General features: G+C 40.6%; 2 protein-coding genes and 1 pseudogene across 5 annotated transcripts; 2 read left to right on the forward strand and 1 right to left on the reverse strand.

The window, feature by feature from the left end:
* Window positions 1-2,255: 2,255 nt before the first annotated feature.
* On the reverse strand, window positions 2,256-5,225 carry LOC115691343 (ankyrin repeat-containing protein At5g02620-like; annotated as a pseudogene).
* A 6,711-nt stretch (window positions 5,226-11,936) lies between these two features.
* LOC115662562 (uncharacterized) lies at window positions 11,937-13,939 on the forward strand. Its single transcript, XM_030584697.2, has 3 exons — window positions 11,937-12,102; window positions 12,209-12,499; window positions 13,257-13,939. The coding sequence occupies exons 1-3, from the start codon at window positions 11,992-11,994 to the stop codon at window positions 13,845-13,847; spliced, it is 993 nt and encodes a 330-aa protein (XP_030440557.1). The 5' UTR covers window positions 11,937-11,991; the 3' UTR covers window positions 13,848-13,939.
* A 1,654-nt stretch (window positions 13,940-15,593) lies between these two features.
* LOC115662563 (pentatricopeptide repeat-containing protein At2g44880-like) lies at window positions 15,594-20,496 on the forward strand. 4 transcript variants are annotated; one of them, XM_056305740.1, is made up of 4 exons: window positions 15,594-17,582; window positions 18,127-18,254; window positions 19,209-19,408; window positions 19,614-20,496. In XM_056305740.1, exon 1 carries the CDS (start codon window positions 15,633-15,635, stop codon window positions 17,436-17,438), a length of 1,806 nt encoding a protein of 601 aa, XP_056161715.1. In that variant the 5' UTR covers window positions 15,594-15,632; the 3' UTR covers window positions 17,439-17,582; window positions 18,127-18,254; window positions 19,209-19,408; window positions 19,614-20,496. The 4 variants fall into 4 exon arrangements, with proteins under 4 accessions (XP_056161715.1, XP_056161713.1, XP_030440558.1 ...); XM_056305738.1 differs by lacking the exon at window positions 19,614-20,496 and having other exon boundaries at window positions 18,474-19,520; XM_030584698.2 differs by lacking the exon at window positions 19,614-20,496 and having other exon boundaries at window positions 19,209-19,520.
* The last annotated feature ends 931 nt before the right edge of the window (window positions 20,497-21,427 follow it).

Consider the following 21,427-nt stretch of genomic DNA (forward strand, 5'->3'; position numbering starts at 1 on the left):
CTGGTTAGGCTGTTCAAGGATCGACCGCTGCTTCTCTTTCCATTGGCGAGTGATGCATATCTTCCACGCATGAACATGAAAGATGTAGCAAAATGATTGCTTTTGGCGTGAGTGGGCGATTGGATTTTTATAGGTTGATGTGGTGATACATTATTGGCCTTGTGTACCTAATTATTTGATGATGTTACTCACTGGATTGACTTGAAAGTTCTTAGATAACACTGAAAGATGACATTTCCATTTCTATGAAGGCTTATGAAACTTTATGAATTATCGGAGGGGAAGGATCCTGCATCAACCATGACTCTTGCTTTCAATAGATGCTAAAAATGTTATGGTACTTCCTGCAGTTATGCGCACCTATGCCGTCAAAGAGCGACGCATAGAAAGTTGAAGGCAAGTCCCAATTCAACGGCAACTACAACTATATGCTAGTAAGCATCACGTTCTTCAGCGAACTTTCTGCTGTGTACTAACCTCTATCCACACCTACTTGTAAAACTTACTTTTTATCATGCCCACTTGTAAAATTTAAAAGGTGTCTGTAACTTACCAATTCATTTGACATTGATATCCTTACCATGTTGGTAACTTATTATCCTCTTACTCCATCCACCTGTAAAATTTAGAAGTTGTTAACTTACAGTCAAGTTAACGTTTGGTAGATTCAGTATGGTGTCAGTAATTTATTAAACCCTACCTTGTTCACCTGTAAAATTTAAAAGAAGTACATAACTTCAAAATCAATTTGATGTTGAAGAATGTTCGAGGAATTCATGGAAATTGAAGCAATGGCAATCAACTGTGAAAACAAACAAAACTCATCAATGTTACGAAGAGCATTTTTTTTAATTAAAATACCACAAAATCCAACACTTTTCTTGCAACCTCAAGATTATTACCAAACAAATACCAACTTGGCAGTTCAACCGCAATTGGTCGGCAACTGCTAACCCTCTTGGCTTTCAATTGGCAACTGAGATGCGATCGAGTTGTACATCCTTCACATACACGTTGATGGGTTTTAATTCTGACAGCTGACATTAAAGTGCTCGAACTCAAAGGTGTCGAGGAAAACTCCTATTGATTTTGAAGTTGACAAAGCCTTCTATGTTATTGTAAATCTGATACTTATTCTAAACAAATTTATTCAAGGTCTGTATATTCTGGAAGCTCAGAAGAAAGTTATTCAGACTTTACAAACTGTCAAGTATGTTTTTGAAGACCCACATAATCTAGGTTCTGAGATTCAGACGCAGAAGTTATTCAGATGCAGATGCAGAAGCAGAAGTTATTCAGATGCAGATGCAGACGAAAAAATTATTCAGACGCAGAAATTCTTCAGACGCAGACGCAGACGCAGAAGTTCTTCAGATGTAGACGCAGAATTTCTTCAGACGCAGAATTCAGAACGTAACACAACAGCTAGTGATCTGGCATGGATTTCACGGAAGGAATGTTTTGATTGTCTCAATCTGAATCAAATTGATTGACAATCAAACATCACGACAAGAATGCATTTCAACGGATAAAGCTCTACTTATGGAAACCAAGATTCTGATTGTATGGGCGACCAGAATTAGCGGGATTCAGAATCTGTCATCCAACGGCTACTCAATCCTTATTATACAAATCTGTCCAAGGTGAAGATTGGAAGATGATCCTCTAAAAGCTGTCCAACGGCTAGTAGAGGAGTATTTAAGAGGATCAACGAGCAGCAGAAGGAAGTACAGAATCAAGAATCAACAAGTCCAAAGTCTGAGCATACTCCAATCATTTCTCTTGTCGTTCTGAGCCAAACATTAAGATCTTGAGGGACACTTTGTAAGAGTGATTGTGTGAGATAGAGAGTCCTATCATACACAAGAATGTTAACACTCAGAAGTTGTAATTCCTCTTGATTACATAATGAAATCCAGCCGGTAGGCTGTAAGCGTGGGAGAGTGGACGTAGGCTTGCTATAAGCCGAACCACTATAAACTTGTGTGCAGATTCTCTATCCCTTGTCTCTTACTTTACATTCTGCACGTCAAGAGCACCGTCTATATAATCTGTCTTGAATCTGAATTTTATTCAAACTCTTCTGTGATTTATTTTGTTTCCGCATAAATTATTAAAAATTGTTTTAGATCACATATTCACCCCCCCTCTAGCTGATCCTTGCTAGCTACATCAAAAGGCTGACAAAGCAAAACGAAAATATTCCGCGCACAAGGTCACGTGACCATAGAGCGGCCCAACTTATTAGAGCTTTCCTAGAATATCCCATAATCAAACAGTAAGTTTCAGACGTATCTTCTGGGAGAGCTCCGTGGCAACCAGAAACCAACCTCGGGGTCAAGGAAAACACCGATGCGGTGCATAGTCAGGAGACATCCAAACACAACAAAAAGAATGATTCCGAGCTCGATGGTTCTGGTCAATACAACATATGTACCGCAAGCAAAGGCTATCGCCAACCCACATATCGCAAAGTAAATGTAACATCCTGCAGCGGCGGTGTACCTTGCCTGTTGGCGAGCGCCCCAGAAAGAAGGATCATATTGTAAGAATAATGCCATGATGGAGAAACAGAATGCGGTAGTGTTAGCTATCACAAAGGCTTTGAAAGCTGGCCTGCCAGCAAGAATCGCCATTCCTTGATCAGGTCCATCATTGTAATAACCCCCAGGCATAGTGAAGGCTGCGGCAAAGGTGACTGACTATGAGCACTGCCACTAGTAGTTGAAGGTCGATAATGCTTATTTTTGACGAATCGACATTTTCTAGGTTGGCGGTATTAATTCCTGTGGTCATAGACACAGCTGGTTGACCCTCAACAAATTGCTTGTCTAACCTCTTTGTAACATATTCAGTAACCCAGTCTGGAAAACACTGGATTCCATGAGATCCTTTCAACACATGAAGAGCTTTTGCAGCTCTGTAACTGACCTAAAAATGTACAGACAGTATCGCTCAAAATGCTAACAAACAGAACTCCCGGCGAGTCCAGAAACATTATGGAGAACTCATTCAATTCATCTCTTTTAGATGAGGTAGCAGGTAGACAAAATCAATAAACAGAGTTTCTTGGAGTGAACAATTACAGTTTTGGGTATTGTTTGAAGTCCTTTTTGGCAGAGTGCAGGTTCTCTCTTTTACCTCTAAAACCATTGGAAAGGGGCCAAAACGAAAAGGAAGGATTCTAGCTATATTGTACGGAACATTCTGATTCTTTCATATGCTGTGGCAAAATAATTATTTTGAAGTCAATATGCAACAATCGAATAAGCAAAGAAAGTTGATGGAAAAGACTTCAATCACATTGTTTGTTTGCACCTGAAATGATTATTACCTAGGCCATAGTTTCTAAAAGATACTGAAGAAATTACTCTGCGAGTGAATAAATCGGGTTCTATAGTGTTCAAGCAAGCATACCTCGTCATGGGCAGTAAAAATGTCGAGGGCAGTCAAATGATCCTTATTTGTGGCCAAACGGTCCACCCTCTTGTCCCGTGCAAGTATGTATATGATGTTGTATTTTTTATGAAGCGCAGCCAAATGCAGAGCTGTGTTTCCATTGCTGTCTTGTTCGTTGATAAGATCCTCCAGATTTGGCATCCCTAGTATGTACTTGACTACATTTACTTGTCCACCCACATCAGCTGCATGAAGAGCCGTTTGCCCCTTGGTGTTTATAATGTCACAAGCATCAGGACAGGATCTAATAAGCTCATCAATGACACTGAAGTGGCCTCGAAATGCTGCAATGTGAAGAGCTGATTCCCCCCCTTTGTCTAAGTCGTATGCCACAGAAGTATCGTATTGCAGGAGCAGTCGAACTGCTTCGACTTCGCCAAAGCAAGCAACATAGTGCAGAGGAGTCCAACCCAAATTATCTCCTTCTCTTATCACTTCTGGTCTCTTCTCCAGGATTTTCCACCAACCTTTGCAAATACGACAGGAATATGCCCTGATTTAGACTGTCTTGACATAGATATTAAAATTGCATTCCCATTAATTTTTCCCGTTTCTCTCTACTAGGAAGGAATGGGCCATGGTTATTCAGAAGTTTATCTAGTGATCTTGGGTAACACATGTAGAGTCTAACTACCTTCAGTGTAGCATATTGCAGAAATTTGTAAAGATTTTCTTTTTGATTTGTGAAATTGTTAGCGATTCATAAAGTTGATTGAGAAGAAGCTTCTCTTATTTTTGGCAAGGCATCTGCTCTGTCAAGGCTGGAGCAAAAGACCGAGGGTTTTTACTCTGATGCCAATCATTTTACTGAAATATCATTCCCAACCCAAATTTATAAAAAAACTTCAATATGTACAAACTCTAATCTTCTTTTCTTAGTCCGCACTAAAAGAAGACGGACCGGTTTGAACTTGTTCAATAGTGAATGAGCAAAACAATAAAGAGAATGCGATGATAATAACAACTCATTCTTGGGAAAAAGGATATTTTCTCATCAAAAAAAAAAAATTGTGCTTCTTATTATATTTATAGAATACTATGATAGATGGCAGCCATTATACTTATAAAATACTAGCACTCTCACCTAAGAGAAGCCCTGCACGAGAGATTACTTCCATTAAAATTTGTTTCACTAGGCTTAGAATCTTGTGATACTTACTGGTCCATGAGCAGTGCACTGCGGCATGCAGAGCTGTTAATCCCTTAGGACCCTTATGAGAGGATGACAATGAGAAAGCACCTAAAATCAGCTCAGTGATAAGAGGAAGTCTTCGATCTGCTGCGCGATAAAGCGGGGACTCATCCGCAGCATTAGTAATATTACACAGTTGAGGATCTTCTTCAATCAGCTACTTCACCACCAAATCATGGCCTCCTCTTACTGCATAGTGCAGCGCGGTGTCCTTATGCAAATTCGGCTTTCGAAGTAGCTCTTTGCATGCGTCAATTTGTCCATTTTCAACAGCCCAATGTAGTGATCTCGCCATATCGGTGCAGACTCGTACCGCTTCGCAGCTTCCCACTTTAGCAGCAACGTGTAGGGGAGTGTCTCCTCTGTAGTTACCCTGCCAAAGAAGGGACGGTCCCGATGGACATTGAAGAAAATCTTCAATGAAATGTACCTGCTTGTATTGAGCTGCGACGTGAAGAATGTCGTTCTCCTTTGGCGTTGTTTGGTGGAATAGGTCCTCCCCGTTTCCTGAAATTATCGTCTTCAGGAAATGAAAGTCTCCTGACTTCGCAGCCTCATACACTTTAGGATGCATTCTCGCTCTCTCTCACTCTCTCTCTCTCTCTCTCTCTCTCTCTCTCTCTCTCTACCTTTTCACAGAGGAGTTGCAAGTGAACTTATCAATACGGGCAATGAATTCAAGTTTCTTTGAGCTTTCCAAGGGGACTAAGTTCTCGAAAACAAAAAATTCAATGGAGGACTCTGTTTCTGGTTCTTTCATTATCCGAGGTTAATGATGTTAGACTTTTCAGAGGAATAAGAACACGTGAAGACTCGTGAGTCAGAGAACATGGAGGGGATTGGGTCTATTTTTCTTGCTTGCATTCATTTAACAACCGTTTTGAACATTCCATTGGGAAGTCGTGGTCGACTTGACCTGTCTCTTTCTGAAGAGTCTTGTCACACTGCCTCAAGAAACAAAAAATAAATAAATCAAAAGGACAGGCTCAGCTTGTATTGTTAGATCCCGAATTACGTTACGTTTCTTTAGGACAATAATTAGATGAAATATTATTACTAATGATTCACAACCAGAGTTCAAGAAGTGGTCCAACTAGGAGACGAACATTCAAAGGAGCATTCAAGGACAGGGCCATCCAGATACGGAAATTCTAGCGCATCAACATCCAGCAGCTGAGATTTTATATTAGCGTTAATACCATGAACTATCCCAAAATGGTACACCTGTGATAATTTTACCCCAAACTAATTTTTTTACCACAAAAAACCCCAAACCGATACATTTGTGATAAATTTACCCTTAGTTTGTTTCCGTTAAATTTTACTGTTAAATTGTTTTGTTAAATGACATACATCAGTTGACTCATGTGCCGGTTTTACGTTCTACCCTCCGTTTGTCACTTGTGTACCGGTTTGTGATTTTTTGTGGTATTAATTCAATTTAACGGAAACTAATGGAGGGTAAGTTTGTCACAAATATACCAGTTTGGGGTTTTTAGTGGTCAAAATATTAGTTTGGGATAAATTTATCACAAGTGTACCAGTTTGAGGTTTTTTGTGGTCAAAAAATTAGTTTGAGATAAAATTGTCACAGATGTACTAGTTTGAGGTTTTTCGTGGTATTAACCATTTATTTTAACTACTTAGACTTTGTCAACTATTATCATCAAAAGATAAATAATTAATATGTGAACAGGCTCACAAGCACACCCTTTAAGCCTCCGTTTGTTTCGCGAGAAATAAGTGATTTGGAAAGTATTTTCCTAAACATAATCGCTTGTATCGCTTCTACCAATGAATGAACGAAAAATATTTTCATTATCCACTAAAATATTTAGACATATATTGTTGTCGATAATGAAAATATTTTTCATTAACTAATTGTTTTAAGCAACACAAGCGATCATTTTTAGGAAAATATTTTCCAAATTATTTATTTTTCACGAAACAAACGAAACCTAACATTGCCTCAAATCAATCTGTGAACAAATTTACACCCTAGACTACCAGAAATGTGGACAATACGGACAGTAGGTTCATATGTAGAGAAATACGGTGGCTGAATCCACTAGCTCATATTATTTGAAGTCATTCCATAAAATCAAGACAATCATATTTTAAGAAATGGTGAAATTCACATTAAATGAAAGTGCAAAAAAGAAAACACATTGATACACAAATTCAATTTATATATGTCATCGCAATTAATTATGTCCAACAGATCCATATGCAACGAAAACTTACCACAGAAGTTAAGCACATAGTAACAATGTTTCTTTATTCCCACCATCCTCGTTCTCCCAAACGTCAAAACCACCATTCAAGCAACTAAACTGTAGAGGAAGTCCATCAATGTTCCATGCTGTGACACATACTTTGCATATGCACTTGACAAAGTCCCTCTTTCTTGAGACAACAAAATGAAGGGTGATCAGTTCCCGATCTAATTCCACTTAGGAACTGGAAACCGGATTAGCAGGATCGGTTCTCCGTTTCTGGAACTGAGAACCAGACCACCTGGCCTTGGAACTAGTGGATGCCGAGCTTGTCGGCCAAGTCAAGGGTTCAACCAAGAAAGAAGTCGGAGAGGATGGCCACGCGAGAGTTGGGGTCGCAGCCGAACCATCAAGCGAGGGGAGGCAGAGGGCAAAGATCAAAGCCGATCTAGAGAATGCATAACCAAGATCAAAGCCCTCGACCCATGATTCCCATCTCTTTCACTTCCAACCAAATCAAATTCACCCAGAAGCAGGATAAGCGAAAACCTAGAACACGAACTAACAAATAACTTAATTCGTACAACAATGTCGCATTGTCCGAGCCCTTCACAAAAAATTCCAATCATCAAACCTAATTTCCAAACTCGCCATCCCCATAACAACCCCTAAATCAAGGTAAGGAATCCCCAATTATACATCCACAGTGATTTTTCAAGTCATACATCTCATCGTACTACCTTTTCAAGTTCTTCATGTTTGACTCAATGTAAGGACTACCTCTAATGTAAGAACTAAGGAATTTTTCATCAAACCACTTTTCTAATATAGTTATGTAACCATTCTTGAAGCCATTATCGACTGTCATTCCTCTAGCAACAAGTTCTTCAAGACCATCTAGACTCGCATTTTCCTATCCATTGACCATGCATGTTGGTCTCTCTTTATTCCCTTTCGTTGAGTTTGACTGCAACCACCACGTTCCAATCCTAAACAACTTGTTGCAATAGTAACAACTCCCATTAAAGGTACAAACAAGAAAGGCCCAGATACCAAGTTTTTTTAATTCTTCTATTGTTATATTCTTTTTGCAAAACTTTCACGATTTTCTTATTTAATGAAAACATCACGTTCGTCGTAAGTTACATAGCCAGAAAAAATTAAATGACAACTGGTAATTTTTAAAGAAGAGGTGATTTTCGAGCAGCAGGATACTTTCGGACAATTCAAATCCGAAGTCACAATTTAGTTCGCCCTGAACGACACGCTGCCCTGGACTTGGGGTCCATTGACTTGTCCATTTTGCGGAAAGGAACTCCCAAAGCAGAAGGTCCTGCTTGCCCCTTTATTATTATGTTTAGCCTACGCGTATGAGGGAGTGTTAAGAGTATTCGTACAATAAACAACTCTTCATCGGGTAACTTAAGTTTTTTAGAATAGTTAGTTGTGTGATCTCTAGAATAGTTAGTTGTGATCTCACAATATCTTACAAAAAGAAGTACCAAGTCGGGGCAAACTTACTAGGAACCCTATTTGATGTATAGGTCTATGATGTTTCGATCCAATATTGTGGTGTCATTCTCTCATGAGTTCATGTCGCTTGAAATTATCTTCGGATGCATGAACGATTTCTCTTGCATGCAGGGGAAAGTGCAAATAATTAAAAGGTTTTACTCTAGGTTCGTTTGGTGGTGTCCCATCGATGGCGAATACATTGTCCTCGAACAAACCAACGATTCATTCCGGTGCATCATCTTCGCTTCATTGCTTAGAGTGGACGACGGCCTTATGTAAGTCATCCCATCCAGTCGGGACAATATCTCGAAAGTCAATGTCAGCACATGGTAGCTTAAAATATCTTATTTAGTAGTCAAACTTCTCGCTCGACTGATCCGATGCGTCGATTAATCCCTCTTCTTCATGCATCATCTTTGCAGGTCCAAGGAACAAAGCGCTTTGACGGTATCCCAATCCGGTGGTGTAGCATCTCCGTCCAGCCTCGATAGGTTGACAAATACCTTGGCTATGTTTTCCTGAGCCCTCATTAGGGATGAAGTCATTTCAAGCCATCACTTTGCCTACCATGACTGTGGCTTTTGATACCTCCGAAGCCGGACGGGTAGTGCCTCGAGATGCATGAATGATCAACACTGGCTCAAACGATTGATAATGGGACTCAGTCTTGCCGGTTCGGTTCGATATAGCGGATAGCGATCTTATGGTAATTCTTGAAATCTTCTTTGCCACGAATCGTAGTTACTTTCCCTTCTATCACAAATTTGGAGACTCGAGGGTACGGCACCCTTCGCATGTTGAACATGGTAGGAATAACCAAAAACTTGAAAGACGGCATTGAACATGTCGGTCCTATCTACATGTCCAGGTCCATCTCTCCAATCACGCATTTCTTTGTTGTGTCGAATGCACCTACGAAGATTGCAAAAATATTCAGTGACTTATGATAAAATAATACAATGTGTTCCGAACTCAAATGCCATGGGAATATTTAAAATTTTTCAATTGTCATGAACCATGATAATTTTAGAGCGGACGACCAAAATAAGAATCAATTATATTGATGGTTTGATGCTCGGACATTGGTTGATTCGATATCTGAGGCCAAAACTATTGTGGTAGCCAAAATGAATTATGGTATAACAAAATTAGATGTGTTACGACTTCTTAAGAGTAGGTTATCGAAAAGCCGTTACAGAAGCTTTCATTGACTTACAACAAAATTGCCACGATTACAACGGGTTAGGAGCTAAAAATCATGGAAATATTTTTCAAGTTTCTTCGACTCTCATGAGCCATGATAATATAAAATCAAGTGGGTGGAAAAAAATAGGAACCTTGCACTCGATGCTTAGATATTGGTCAACCGATTTTCGAGACTAATCCAGTACTTTACAACAAAAATGAACCGTGGTACAACGCAACGACATCTTTTACGACATGTTACGACTTATTCATTGAAAAGCTATCGGGACAATTTTGAATGATTCACAGCAAAAATGAACGGAATGATGATTTGTTATGAGCTCAAACTGCCAAATCGAAGCTTGTGTGACACTTGAATAAGCAACCAGCAACAAAAAACTGCGGAGGTAACATGTTCTGACTCTGTTACGACAGGCAAGAAGGAGGAGGAGGAGAAGAAGAGGGGCCTTCATTCACTGTCAGTGCCACTCTCTCAAGTTGCAGGTGGGTGAGTACATGTACATGTTTCTGTCTCGGCGCTTCTAATGTACTGCAACAAGCTTTGTAATCGGTCGCGAACAATAAAAACGGCAAAGATTGCTCTGTTCGACGAATGCTGCTCTTCTTTTGCTCTGCTTTCTCGCAGAACGTTTTTAGCATCAACGGTGAAGTGATCGACTCAGAGTCCGACCAATCCGGCCCATTCGGCCGATATGAATCGGATCGTTCCTCCTCAATCGCGCGATCAACTTCAGTTTGTGGGGCTGTCTGACTTTGGCTTCTCTTCCCTACCTAGTTTTCCAATTCTTCACTCCCTTTTTTTCCCCCTCCATTTTGTAAGATCTTACAAATTGTAAGCTATACAAGGACCTAGCTGGATTACTAGGAGAAACTTCAGAAAAGTTTGATTATTGCGTCAGATACTCAACACCTACAAGTTCTATCCAAGGGTCCCGTAGCATGATGTACAGTCAATATGTGAAGAATGACATATCAAAATAGGATTAAAAAAACACTATGATGAATCGAAGGATGATATATATATTCGTTGGATAGTTTTATCTCTTCCAATACCACATGAGATCAGAATGCTTCTTCTTTCACTTGATCTGGATTGGTATCCTCCATTTCAAACAGTTATAATGCAATCAATAGAAAGAAGTTTTCTTAGGGACTAGATTGAAAAGATTTAAGAAAGTCAGGACAAGTTTAGAATTTCTTATTCTCATAAAGGACCACTTGGGAAAAGACCAATTCAAGGACAAAACAAGAAATTTAGAGGGAATAATCCTGATTTTAACTCCTTAGTAGTCATAAGTAAATATGTCGCAAGTGCATCGGTTCAAGAGTTTTTTGCTGCGTTTGATTCAACTTTGGAGGGATGCAAAGCCATTTCTCCACGGATCCTTGAATGAAGGTGGATTTGCTAAAAGCAAACAACTCTTTTGGTTGATGTATATTCTGTGTAAAGCAACTTTGAAATAAAAAAGAAAAAAGAGAGGGCAAACATCGGCAAGTGTCGGCAAAGAAGCCATGGAGTTTGGGCAATCGTCAGTGGCAACCATAGGCGAGGCTCGACAGCAGTGGCCAGAGGCGACCGTCGGCCAGGTGAGCGGTGACCGACGACCCTCGTTGCCGCAGATCTGGTCGCAACCCTCATTGAAGCTCAGCAAAAGCACCAAGCGACGGAGGTCCATGAAGCTCAAAGAAGCCAAAGCGAGGCCCGTTGCCGAGGTCGCAATCCTAAAGCCCCTGGAAAAGCTGAACTAAACGGAGCCTTTAAGGTGCATTGGAAATTTTGAAGTAAACATGTTCAAGAGGGCACAATTCAGGATTTTTCGTGAATTTTTCCGAATTGTTTTTTGTCTCACTACTATCTTGACCTTTTTTTCCTCTTTTTGGAGTGCTCATGGAAAAAGGATCGATTTTTCATTTCGAAAAGGCGGCATTTGGTATTTTATGGGCCAAAATAGAATAAATAAATTTCAATCTTGTTCAACGGGTCACCAAAAATCCTAAAACTCATCACGAAAGTACGATTGAGTCCTAAAATTTTCAAAAAGTACAATCAAATCTTAAAATTTATCAAATCTGTCCAATCAAGTTCCTCAGTTGATTGCACTTTCGGAAAGTTTCGGAACTCATATTATACTTTCGTAATAAGTTTCATGACTCGATTGCACTTACGCGATAAGTTTTAGTACTCGATTGCGTCTGTTGAAAGTTTCAGGACTCAAATTATATTTTCGTAGCAAGTTTCGGGATTGTCGGTGCACTTATCCCTCGTTTTAATAAGCAGAAAGTACAATTAGATCATGGCTTTTTGGACCGAATCCAATTGGTAATTTCTTCCCACACAACGAGATTTATACGTTGAGAGAGAGAGAGAGAAAGGGAGGGATATAGCTTTGGCGCCAGGTGCTCATGGAGCGATGGAGCGCTACCCTGAAGGTCCCCGTCCACGCCAATGGCGCCGCTCGCTGCTGCAGAGTCGCGGTTTCTCTCTGCACCTCGCCTCCTTCCGAAACCCTAACCGTACGGCCCCTTCCTCCCTTCCTTTGCTCCCCCCCGCTGCAAACCCTCTGCTTGATTTTTGCCTCCGTGTTTCTTCGCGCGCCCCGCGTGATGGCGGGGGGACCAGGCGCCGTCCGCGAACGCGGTCTTCTTCGGTGGGGATCGGGCCGGAGGGACCGGGAACCCCGTCGTGGAGAGGCTGTCGGACCCGCAGGCGGTAGCGGAGGTCCTGGTGTCCAAGTTCGGCGGCTCCGTCAACGCTTGGGTCGTCGAGGCTTCCACCTTCAACGGCCCTTTCGCTGTCTACAAGGAGTTCGTGCCTTCGGCGAACAAGTACGGGGAGCCGAGATCGTATAGCCACGTCGGGTTCCCCGCATCTTCGTCGACGCTCTCGCTGTTGTCCAATTGCCTTGAGGAGGTAATTTCCTGGTGTGCTGTTGCATCTTGGAACGGGCATATTTGAAAACAGAGAAGTTGTGTTCTTGCTGGTATCTTTGGTGAAGCGACCTTGTGCATTTGTTTGATCTGGCGTGTGATTCTGAATCTTTTCATAGGGAGTGTTGTCCTTATGCATGAGTTTGGAACATAGACGGAAGTTGAGGAACCAGTTTCTTGCAAGGATCTTCATTTGATCATGGCTACAAATTAAAGAGAAAAATTGGAAAATTAGAAGGAAAACAAAGATGACTGTGCCATGAAAAATGTGGAGAATTGCTAATTTACAAAGGAAATCATTGTACATGGGACATGGAGTCATATGATATGTGCTCTCTGCTACATCCTCTTTCACTCATATTCAGTGTTTTCTGTTACTTCCTAGAGTTGGTTAGTTACCGATTGAGTGAATGAGGAACATGGATACGTGAAGCATCTTGGGAAATGGTGTCTGTCACTGAATTTCCTTTTCCATTGACACCTGAATTTGGAAACGTACATGGCATGATAGGATCCGAGCACCAAATACAAAAAGGCTTGAAGAATATAACCTGAATAGCATTTATTGAAAAATAAGGACGAATGAAGTCGGGTTACAATTGGAAGCGTCCTCATTTTACAACTTAAGAATATGACCACTGCTTTAAGCCATCTAAAATCCATGTATTTGGTCTTTTTTTAAACTCGAAAGTTTTTTCTGGTAGGATGTTTATCTCATGCTAATTAGTCGGGCATTTCAGGCAAAGAATGTCCTTTCAAGGAAAAGTAATCCTGTCTCCACAAGCTCATTACCACCACAGGGACATGAGCCGAAAACCGTCATCCTCGGTTTTAGCAAAGGTGGCACTGTGCTTAACCAGCTTGTGACCGAGCTCAGCCATTCCCAAACAGCATCTTCTGGACATCCATCCTCTGCTGAACAAGAGCTATTGGGTCGTGAAGTTTCCGACATCCGGGCGGGGACTCAAGTTTTACCTACTACAATAGAAAGATTTCTGAACAGCATCCAAGAAATTCATTATGTTGATGTTGGCCTAAATTCCTCCGGCGCATACATCACTGATCCAAATGTGATTGGCAGACTCTCCCAACAGTTCGTACAACGAGCTCAGGCGTTGCATTTTGTCCTCCATGGAACTCCTAGGCAATGGTGCGACCGTAATCGCATTTGGATTTGCCGCGAAAAGGATAGACTGCTTCATCTGCTCAAATCTGAATCTCAGAAGGCCGGAGGCAAAATACAGGTAGCAGAGAAATTTTATTTTGCTGACAGGCCTCCAAATCTAGAGATGCATTTTGCGATAATTGAAAAGTTGGATGTGAGCATCTAATTTCGCGAATGTTACAGTGTGGCATCATGACTTGTACAGCATTTTGTTTAGACAGAGTTGAGGGCTGCTTGTTTGTGCCTCTGTTCACTGCACTTACCCAGTTATTCTCACTCTTGTTGCCCAGTCACAGGCATATAGTTTTTATTTGGCTAAAACTAAAGAGTAATTCCGAGTATGATTGAGAACTACCTCAGTGTAATTAAGAGTGCAAACAAACAATGTCATCTTTAAGGCCATCTATTTAGGTTTCAGCTCATGTCTTTTCCTGTTCCATGGGATAAGGTACCTCGGACTTAGATCGAGTTTGAGTCTCATGTCATGGGACAAAGTCAAATGGTAACGGAATGTACCCGTCTGGTTGGCCATTTTTTTCCTTTTCCTTATAGTCAAGCTTCAAACCATGCAGCCTCTCCTTTAAGTCGAGTTGGATTACACTTTTGATATCGAAGCTATTCCTAACTCGAGGTTCGGTGATCGCTCCTTTTCTAACTTATCCAGCCACCTATTGACTGATAATTAACAACAACAGAAATATTACCAGTATGTTTCTTTGAATATAAACCTATATTGGTATATTCTATCTATTTTGGCGCACAGACAAACAGAAAAAATCCACCCAACTTGACCTTGTTCGGTCGATCCCCATGAAGGATCTACATCCCTGACTTTGCAGCACTTTTCACTGGAAAGTTTTCAAAATGGACGTCATGAAAGTTGATAAAAAATGAAAAGGAGTTGCATACCCCATTCTGATGGCAACACAAGAATCACCAAGCAGGATTACAATCGGTTCCTGAAGTTTCTATCGCAACTCTTCCACGTATAGATCCGCCATGTTCAATCTCAAATTGACTAATGCAGTGCAACAATCTCTGAGGGGAAATACAAATAAGGAGTTTAAAAGAGATCAATTAAGTTTTAAGGTTGTCCAAGGTGATGAAGAACCGAAAAAATTGGTGGACAATTTCGCCCTTAGAATTGCGACGACTTGAATACATCGAGCGCACACCGAATGAGCCGGCGCTTCTAGGGTCACATATGAAAGATACAAGGCCGCATCCATTGTGCTAAAATGACTGGTTTTGACTTGTAATAGATGCCGATTGTAAGTAATTTATGCACTCAAAAGGTAATATATGATCTGTAAGATAATTTCACATTTACAAATATTTACAAATCTAAAGATAATTTATGATGTCGAAACTAAATTTACAAACATCGTTTTGTAACCAATTTACCGAGAATAAGTACAATTACAATCATTAAGAATTAGCCCTCACTCTACTTATTAATTACATGGGAAATTACTACATTAAAGATGAATCACATATTATAAATTAAATTACTGCTTCGAATTACTTCTTATCAGATAAATAACTTCGTCTTAAGAAATGTTACTACTTTGAAGGTAAATTACTCCTTGCAAATATCATACAAGTAATGTTCTACCTTGCGTGAGGTGAATACAACAATAACAAGAAAATTACGATAGAAAATTACCAAATTGCTGAAAAGCAATTTGCTATCTCACAAAAAAAAAACATTTGCAATTAAATGGAAATTACGAAACGACGACCTTCGCGAGAAGTAATTTCGATAGGAAATTGCAACATAGCATTATACTTCGATATTTGAAAACGTTGTCACCAGTAATTATTATTATTATTATTTTGGTCGAACACCAGCAATTATTTGGTAATATTGTAATTTTGCTTAAATAGTCGAAATTTGATGGTTCTTTTGTTTGCTCGATGCTTCTAACTTCGACAACTCCGTGAGTTGTCCATGGAGCAGTTGAAGTCCGTCGTTTGGACTCCCCTGGAACGAAGATGCCTCCACCTCCTCCAACGGGCCAGGAGCTCGAGACCCGCCCTCCTCCAGATCCACGCCTTCATGCTCCGCCACGCTCTCGACCTCAACGTCAATCTCGTCACCAAGCTCGTCGCCAGCTGCGCCTCCGTCGCCTCCGGTGCCGACCCGCTCGCCGGGTTACGCCACGCCCGCCTCGTGTTCGACGGAAGTCCCCACAGAGACGATGGGTTCCTCTGCAACGCCGTGATCAAGGCCCACGTGGGTCTGCGCCGGTTCGGCGAAGCACTCGCCCTTTACCGAGATCTCCGGAGGGACGCCGGCTTTTCACCCGATAACTTCACGTTCACGGCGCTGGCGAAGTGTGGCTCGTCGGCCGTGTCCTGTTGGGAAGGGCTGCAGGTGCAGTGCCATGTTGTTAAGATGGGGTTCTGGTCCGACTTGTACGTGTCCACGGCGTTCGTCGATTTGTATGCGAAATGGGGGAGCGTGGAAGCTGCGAGGATGGTGTTTGACGACATGAGTGTGAGGAGCCTGGTGTCGTGGACGGCTCTGATAGGTGGTTACGCGAGGAGTGGGGATATGGGAAATGCGAGGAAGTTGTTCGAGGAAATGCCTGAGAAGGACTCTGCAGCATTCAACTTAATGATTGATGGCTATGTTAAGTTGGGAGATATGGACCCAGCCAACGATTTGTTTAACGAGATGCCGGAGTGGAATGTGGTTTCTTGGACTACGATGATCAATGGGTATTGCAATGTTGGCGACATAAAATCTGCTCGCTCACTCTTTGATGTCATGCCAGAAAAGAATCTATTTTCTTGGAATGTGATAATAAATGGATATTGCCAAAATAAACAGCCCCATGAAGCTTTGAGATTGTTTTCTGAGATGCAGTCAACTGCATTGGTTGAGCCTGATGAAGTCACTCTTGTGTGCGTTCTTCCGGCTATAGCTGATCTGGGTGCTCTAGATTTAGGCAATCAGGTTTATCGGTTTGCACAGAAAAAGAAGCTTGACCGAGCAACCAATGTGGGTACAGCACTTGTGGATATGTTTGCTAAATGTGGTGAGATCGGTAAAGCCAAGAGAGTGTTTAATATGTTGCATGAAAGACAGGTAGCTTCTTGGAATGCTTTGATAAATGGGCTTGCAGTCAATGGGTGTGGCAAAGAAGCATTGGAAATATTCCTGGAGATGCAACAGCAAGGTGTCCCACCAAATGATATAACCATGGTTGGTGTGCTATCTGCATGTAACCACGCTGGTTTGGTGAAGGAAGGGAAGAAGTGGTTTAAAGCAATGGATGAGTTTGGGCTTGCCCCTCAAATTGAGCACTATGGTTGTATGGTAGATCTATTAGGTAGAGCAGGATATTTGGAAGAAGCTGAACAGATAATCAAGAGCATGCCCTATGAGCCTAATGCAATAATATTGAGCTCCTTCTTATTTGCTTGTGGATACTTCAAGGATGTGATGAGGGCAGAGAGGATTAGAAGGAGAACAGTCAATATGGAGCCGCAAAATGATGGGAACTATATTATGTTGAGAAACCTATATGCAGCGGAGAAGAGATGGACTGATGCACAGGAGATTAAGAGGTTGATGAGTACAAATGGAGCAAATAAGGAAACTGGTTGCAGTGTTATTGAGATTGATGGGAGAATGAGTGAGTTTTTGGCTGGAAACAGATTACACCCACATTATGAGATTATCCATTCAACATTGGGTCAATTATTTAAGCATATGAGGGGACAAGTCATTGACCAAGCACTATATTGATAGCAATGCTCTGTGCAGGATGATTAATGGGGTTACACTTGGCACTTCATCACAAATTGGACAGTGAAAAGAATTTCCACTCGTCATGGTTGAGTCTCTCCAGTGGCTCTGTTGATAAATCTCCATATTGGTCAGTCCGTCAAGGTAAGGATTGAATGTGGCTTTCTTTACCTTCCTTCCTCTCTTAGGTTAGGTACCCTAGTAGGCAGACAAACCAATTGCCTTTCCCCTCGGGATTACTCTAAGAGCAGCTCTTACTGCTCTATTTTGTGTCTTTTTATTCAATTAGAACTATCAGTTATACTCTCTGCAAAATGTGGCAATCTTTATTGCAGTTGGCAGATCTGGACAGAATTAGGTTGTGTGGAGATGCTATGCTGTTTAGTCTACTGCTTTCTGTCCAGATTAATTTCGAGGGTATATTGAGATTTGATCCCTGTTATTGGCTTTTTCTAACCACCATGCCTAATAAAAGGGCCCCTTTCCATTAGTGCTGCAATTTCCATCGTCAGTGTTGCTTAGTCATAGCAGTCAAAAAGGTACCAATATTGTGTATTTGCTGCTATATTCTTTTTGGACATAGTAATGGACAAAAGATCATGAGTTTTAGGCCTATGGAAGCTTCTGTGGTCTTTGGTTCCACTCGGCTATATTTTCTTACTTAACGTGATTTTTTTTTCCTTTACAGATTCATAGTCAGCATCTATATTTCACCTTCACCAGATTACTGGAACACCATGGATTCTTGTCCTCTGGATAAAGGCCTCAAGTCATGGATGAAAGATGAAGCTTTAAGCATGGTCTGAATTTCCTGTGGTAAGTGGTACTTGTTTTTTTTAACTCGTCTGCAAGGTTCCTTGACCATGTGCCATGCAAAAGAAAGGAAGGAATAACTATTTGCTTGAGGTACATGATAAAATATCTCATTTCATACCTTGAGATATCTGTTTTAAAAGTAGTAATTGATCCATTTTCTGCGATTTTAGAAGGGGTTAAAATAGTACCTGCTAAGTAATTATGCTCATTGAAGTGCAGCCATTGCGGGAATAGCAGGATCCAGAAGAACATGTCTGCAATTTGATCAATAGAGAATTAGTATTGCATATTCTTAGAGTTTATTGACCAGAAATTATGGTATTGTTGCTAGGAGGTATGTTTTGATGGAAAAGATGGTGAGCACCTTAGTGGGGGCCTTATTGTTGCATATTCTCAGACAAGCACATTTATTTGGATTAGATGCTGGTTTTTACACATAATACAAACTGTTTCTTTTGTGTATGTGTGCGTGTGTGTGTGTGTGTTGCTTATCTTCTTTGATCTTGATGTTGGATCTTGATTGACACCGTGACGAATAATGATATTTCCTCAGCTGTAGTTCAATGTAAACAGACATGATAAATTGTCACCGTTACCATTGTAGTCATAGTCTTGTTCATAATAACTTTCCTTTTTTGCCGTAAGACTTGATCATATTGAGAAGATCATTTCCTTATTTTTATAACGGCTCATCTAAACATAGGAAAAGAAAATCAATTTTCGCATACTCCAAAAAAGTTATCGATTTAGAATATCAAGTTAGCTGACCCCACCTAGTGTGTAAAAGCTTTGTTGTTTGTTATGGGTCTAATTTAGAATATCAAAGTAGTTCTTCAACATGTAAAGATTGCCTACTTTATACTGATGGCCTGGCTAAGTCAAGATGGTTATGGTTGGATTTTACTCAATATACTCGTGATTCGAACTAATCCATCTTTAATTTCCTATTTAAAGGAATTCTTGAAATTAAGTGATATACTTTATGAAGAGAATGCAGTACAAAAGAGGACTGACGAGAGGATTTGGTGGAGACATTTCCAGATGGCAAAAAAACAATGGAGCAAATCAAAGCCAAGTCATCATACTGAATGAGACAATGTGGGAGGTAGCAAATTTATTATGCACTCGAAAGAGTATACTCGTTCTGTCAGAAGGTAGGAGTTGAGCAGTATTTCTTGTGCGCATGTAACTTTTCTACAATTGCATGCAAGGGACATGATTCGACATGTTGGGTTGTCACAATAAAGGTTGATTTTTGAGAGTGTATGAACCAATGATTAGTCCAATGATAGGCAAGCATTGTGGCATAAAATTGGCGTACAGTCTACTTCCATTTTTTAAGAAGAGACTACATGGTAGGCCTGAGAAGCCCAGGAGAGACCAGATGTATCGAGAACTTGTTCGCGGAAACCACAAAAGCTGTTCATGAAAGCACAGAGGTCTTTAGGGTGTGGAATTTGCTCACAACTTGAGCATAACAGAGGACTATCGAAACTGAGGAGACTATTGAGTAATGGCAGATCAAAGCCACACAGGATGGAGTTGGCTAGGGCCTAATTTCAATTCATCTGGATGGTGTGGATAATTAATCGAGGCCTACAGTGAAGTCAGTCTAGTCCCGTTAGCCAACTAATTCGAGCAGGTCCAGGTCGGGTTCAAAGTATTTTATAAAAAGAATAAGATAGAAGTAGAGTTAATCACCTTGCACTGGAGACTGGATAGGATTAAAAACCCTGGATGAAGCTGGAAAAGTCAAATTCGTTAACGTTTCAGGCACATTTCCACTTCTCTCTGGGTGACATGAAAAAGTACATAGACCCTTACTCAGAGAATGAAGCTTCAACAGACAATGTGGCAACATAAACGGATTGTTATAGTTGGACCACAAAGATTCAGAATCAGCATCAAAAAATGGTTTGGCTGCTTGACTTTGAGGATCAATCACTGTTGGGATGTGAGGACTAGTGAAGGATTCATAGTTTGTGCAGGAACAGGGAAGAAGAAAAGAAATGATCTTTCTTTAGCAAGAGGGATATTAAATATATGTAGGTGATATGGCACTTTATGTTCGGTCTTGTGTAACTTGGTGACGTTACTCGCTGGATTGACTTGATTGTTGTGATATACACACAAAAATAACACTCTTCCGTGGAGGCTTTCGCGAAAATTTTCTGATGTAATCCCTTTATGTTGGATAGCTAGGACATTCTAGCATCAGTTATTGAGTCTTGCTCTTAAATGATGCCGAGAATATTCAGGTATTATATTTAGGTTTGAGCCACTAGACACAAAATCTTGGTAGTAGGAAACCTCATCGAGTGACACAATATGGGGATACTAATAGAGTTTCCGAAGTTTACCAAGTTGATAATCCGCTGGTGTAAATCCTTCGAGTATAAAGAAGGCATCATTATAAAAATACCGGGTGCCCTTGCTCTTGCCATCACCTTTCAGTGTATGCATTTTTGGTACTGCTATTTCATAGCCAAATGGAATCTGTAAGATTTTTTCTAGGCAAAAGCTTAAATCAAACCTGACTGCCTTCTTTTTACTTCACTCTATGGGATAATGGTGCTATGACATTTTGCAAAATAACCTTCTGATGTCTGTCCTAAGGGAAGCCTTGGCCCTTGCCATGCAGAGACTTTGAAGATAGATTAAGAAAGATCTTCTGAGGTTCCATATAAAAGTTTTGACTTAACCATAACCAACAAATCCTCTTTCATATCCAGTTCTGCTTACTCTCCAAGTTTCCAGAAATCTAAACATGCCATTAAGCGATGCATAAAAGCAAGGGTCTCAATGCCATCTTGTTTTGGTCATCTTGTCAAAGTGCCCTTGCAGATGTTTATTGCTTTTTACGAGTCCGACCTTGCCTAAAAGTAAGCTCGAATCAAAACTCATGTGATGAGTTGACGAGTTTAGCTCAAGAAGTTCCGACAACAATTTGTGACATGGTCGGTGATGTGAAAGACAGCAAAAAGGGACAAAAACAAAGTTAGATTTGACAAGAATTGAAGCTGGAAGGGTTTATAAAACCGACTTTGTTTATGGAATGAAGAAAAAACTAATGTAGCAGCATAATTCTGGTTTTAGTATTTTCAGGTGTCTTCCCTTTTATTTAGCATTTCATTGTACTATCTAGTTGAAAGAAAACCAAAAACCTTAAATGA

The sequence above is a fragment of the Syzygium oleosum genome, unplaced genomic scaffold (genome assembly GCF_021117445.2).
Source record: "Syzygium oleosum isolate NSW1041296 unplaced genomic scaffold, Sole_v2.1 Sole_v2.39, whole genome shotgun sequence".
NCBI lineage: Eukaryota > Viridiplantae > Streptophyta > Magnoliopsida > Myrtales > Myrtaceae > Syzygium > Syzygium oleosum.

Excerpts from the sequence above, each read along its gene's own strand:
- LOC115662562 (XM_030584697.2), top strand. The coding sequence starts at position 11,992 with ATGGAGCGATGGAGCGCTACCCTGAAGGTCCCCGTCCACGCCAATGGC. Across the intron at positions 12,103-12,208 it reads CTCCTTCCGAAACCCTAACC|GCGCCGTCCGCGAACGCGGT; the intron begins GTACGGCCCCTT and ends CGGGGGGACCAG. Across the intron at positions 12,500-13,256 it reads TGTCCAATTGCCTTGAGGAG|GCAAAGAATGTCCTTTCAAG; the intron begins GTAATTTCCTGG and ends CGGGCATTTCAG.
- LOC115662563 (XM_056305740.1), top strand. The coding sequence starts at position 15,633 with ATGGAGCAGTTGAAGTCCGTCGTTTGGACTCCCCTGGAACGAAGATGC.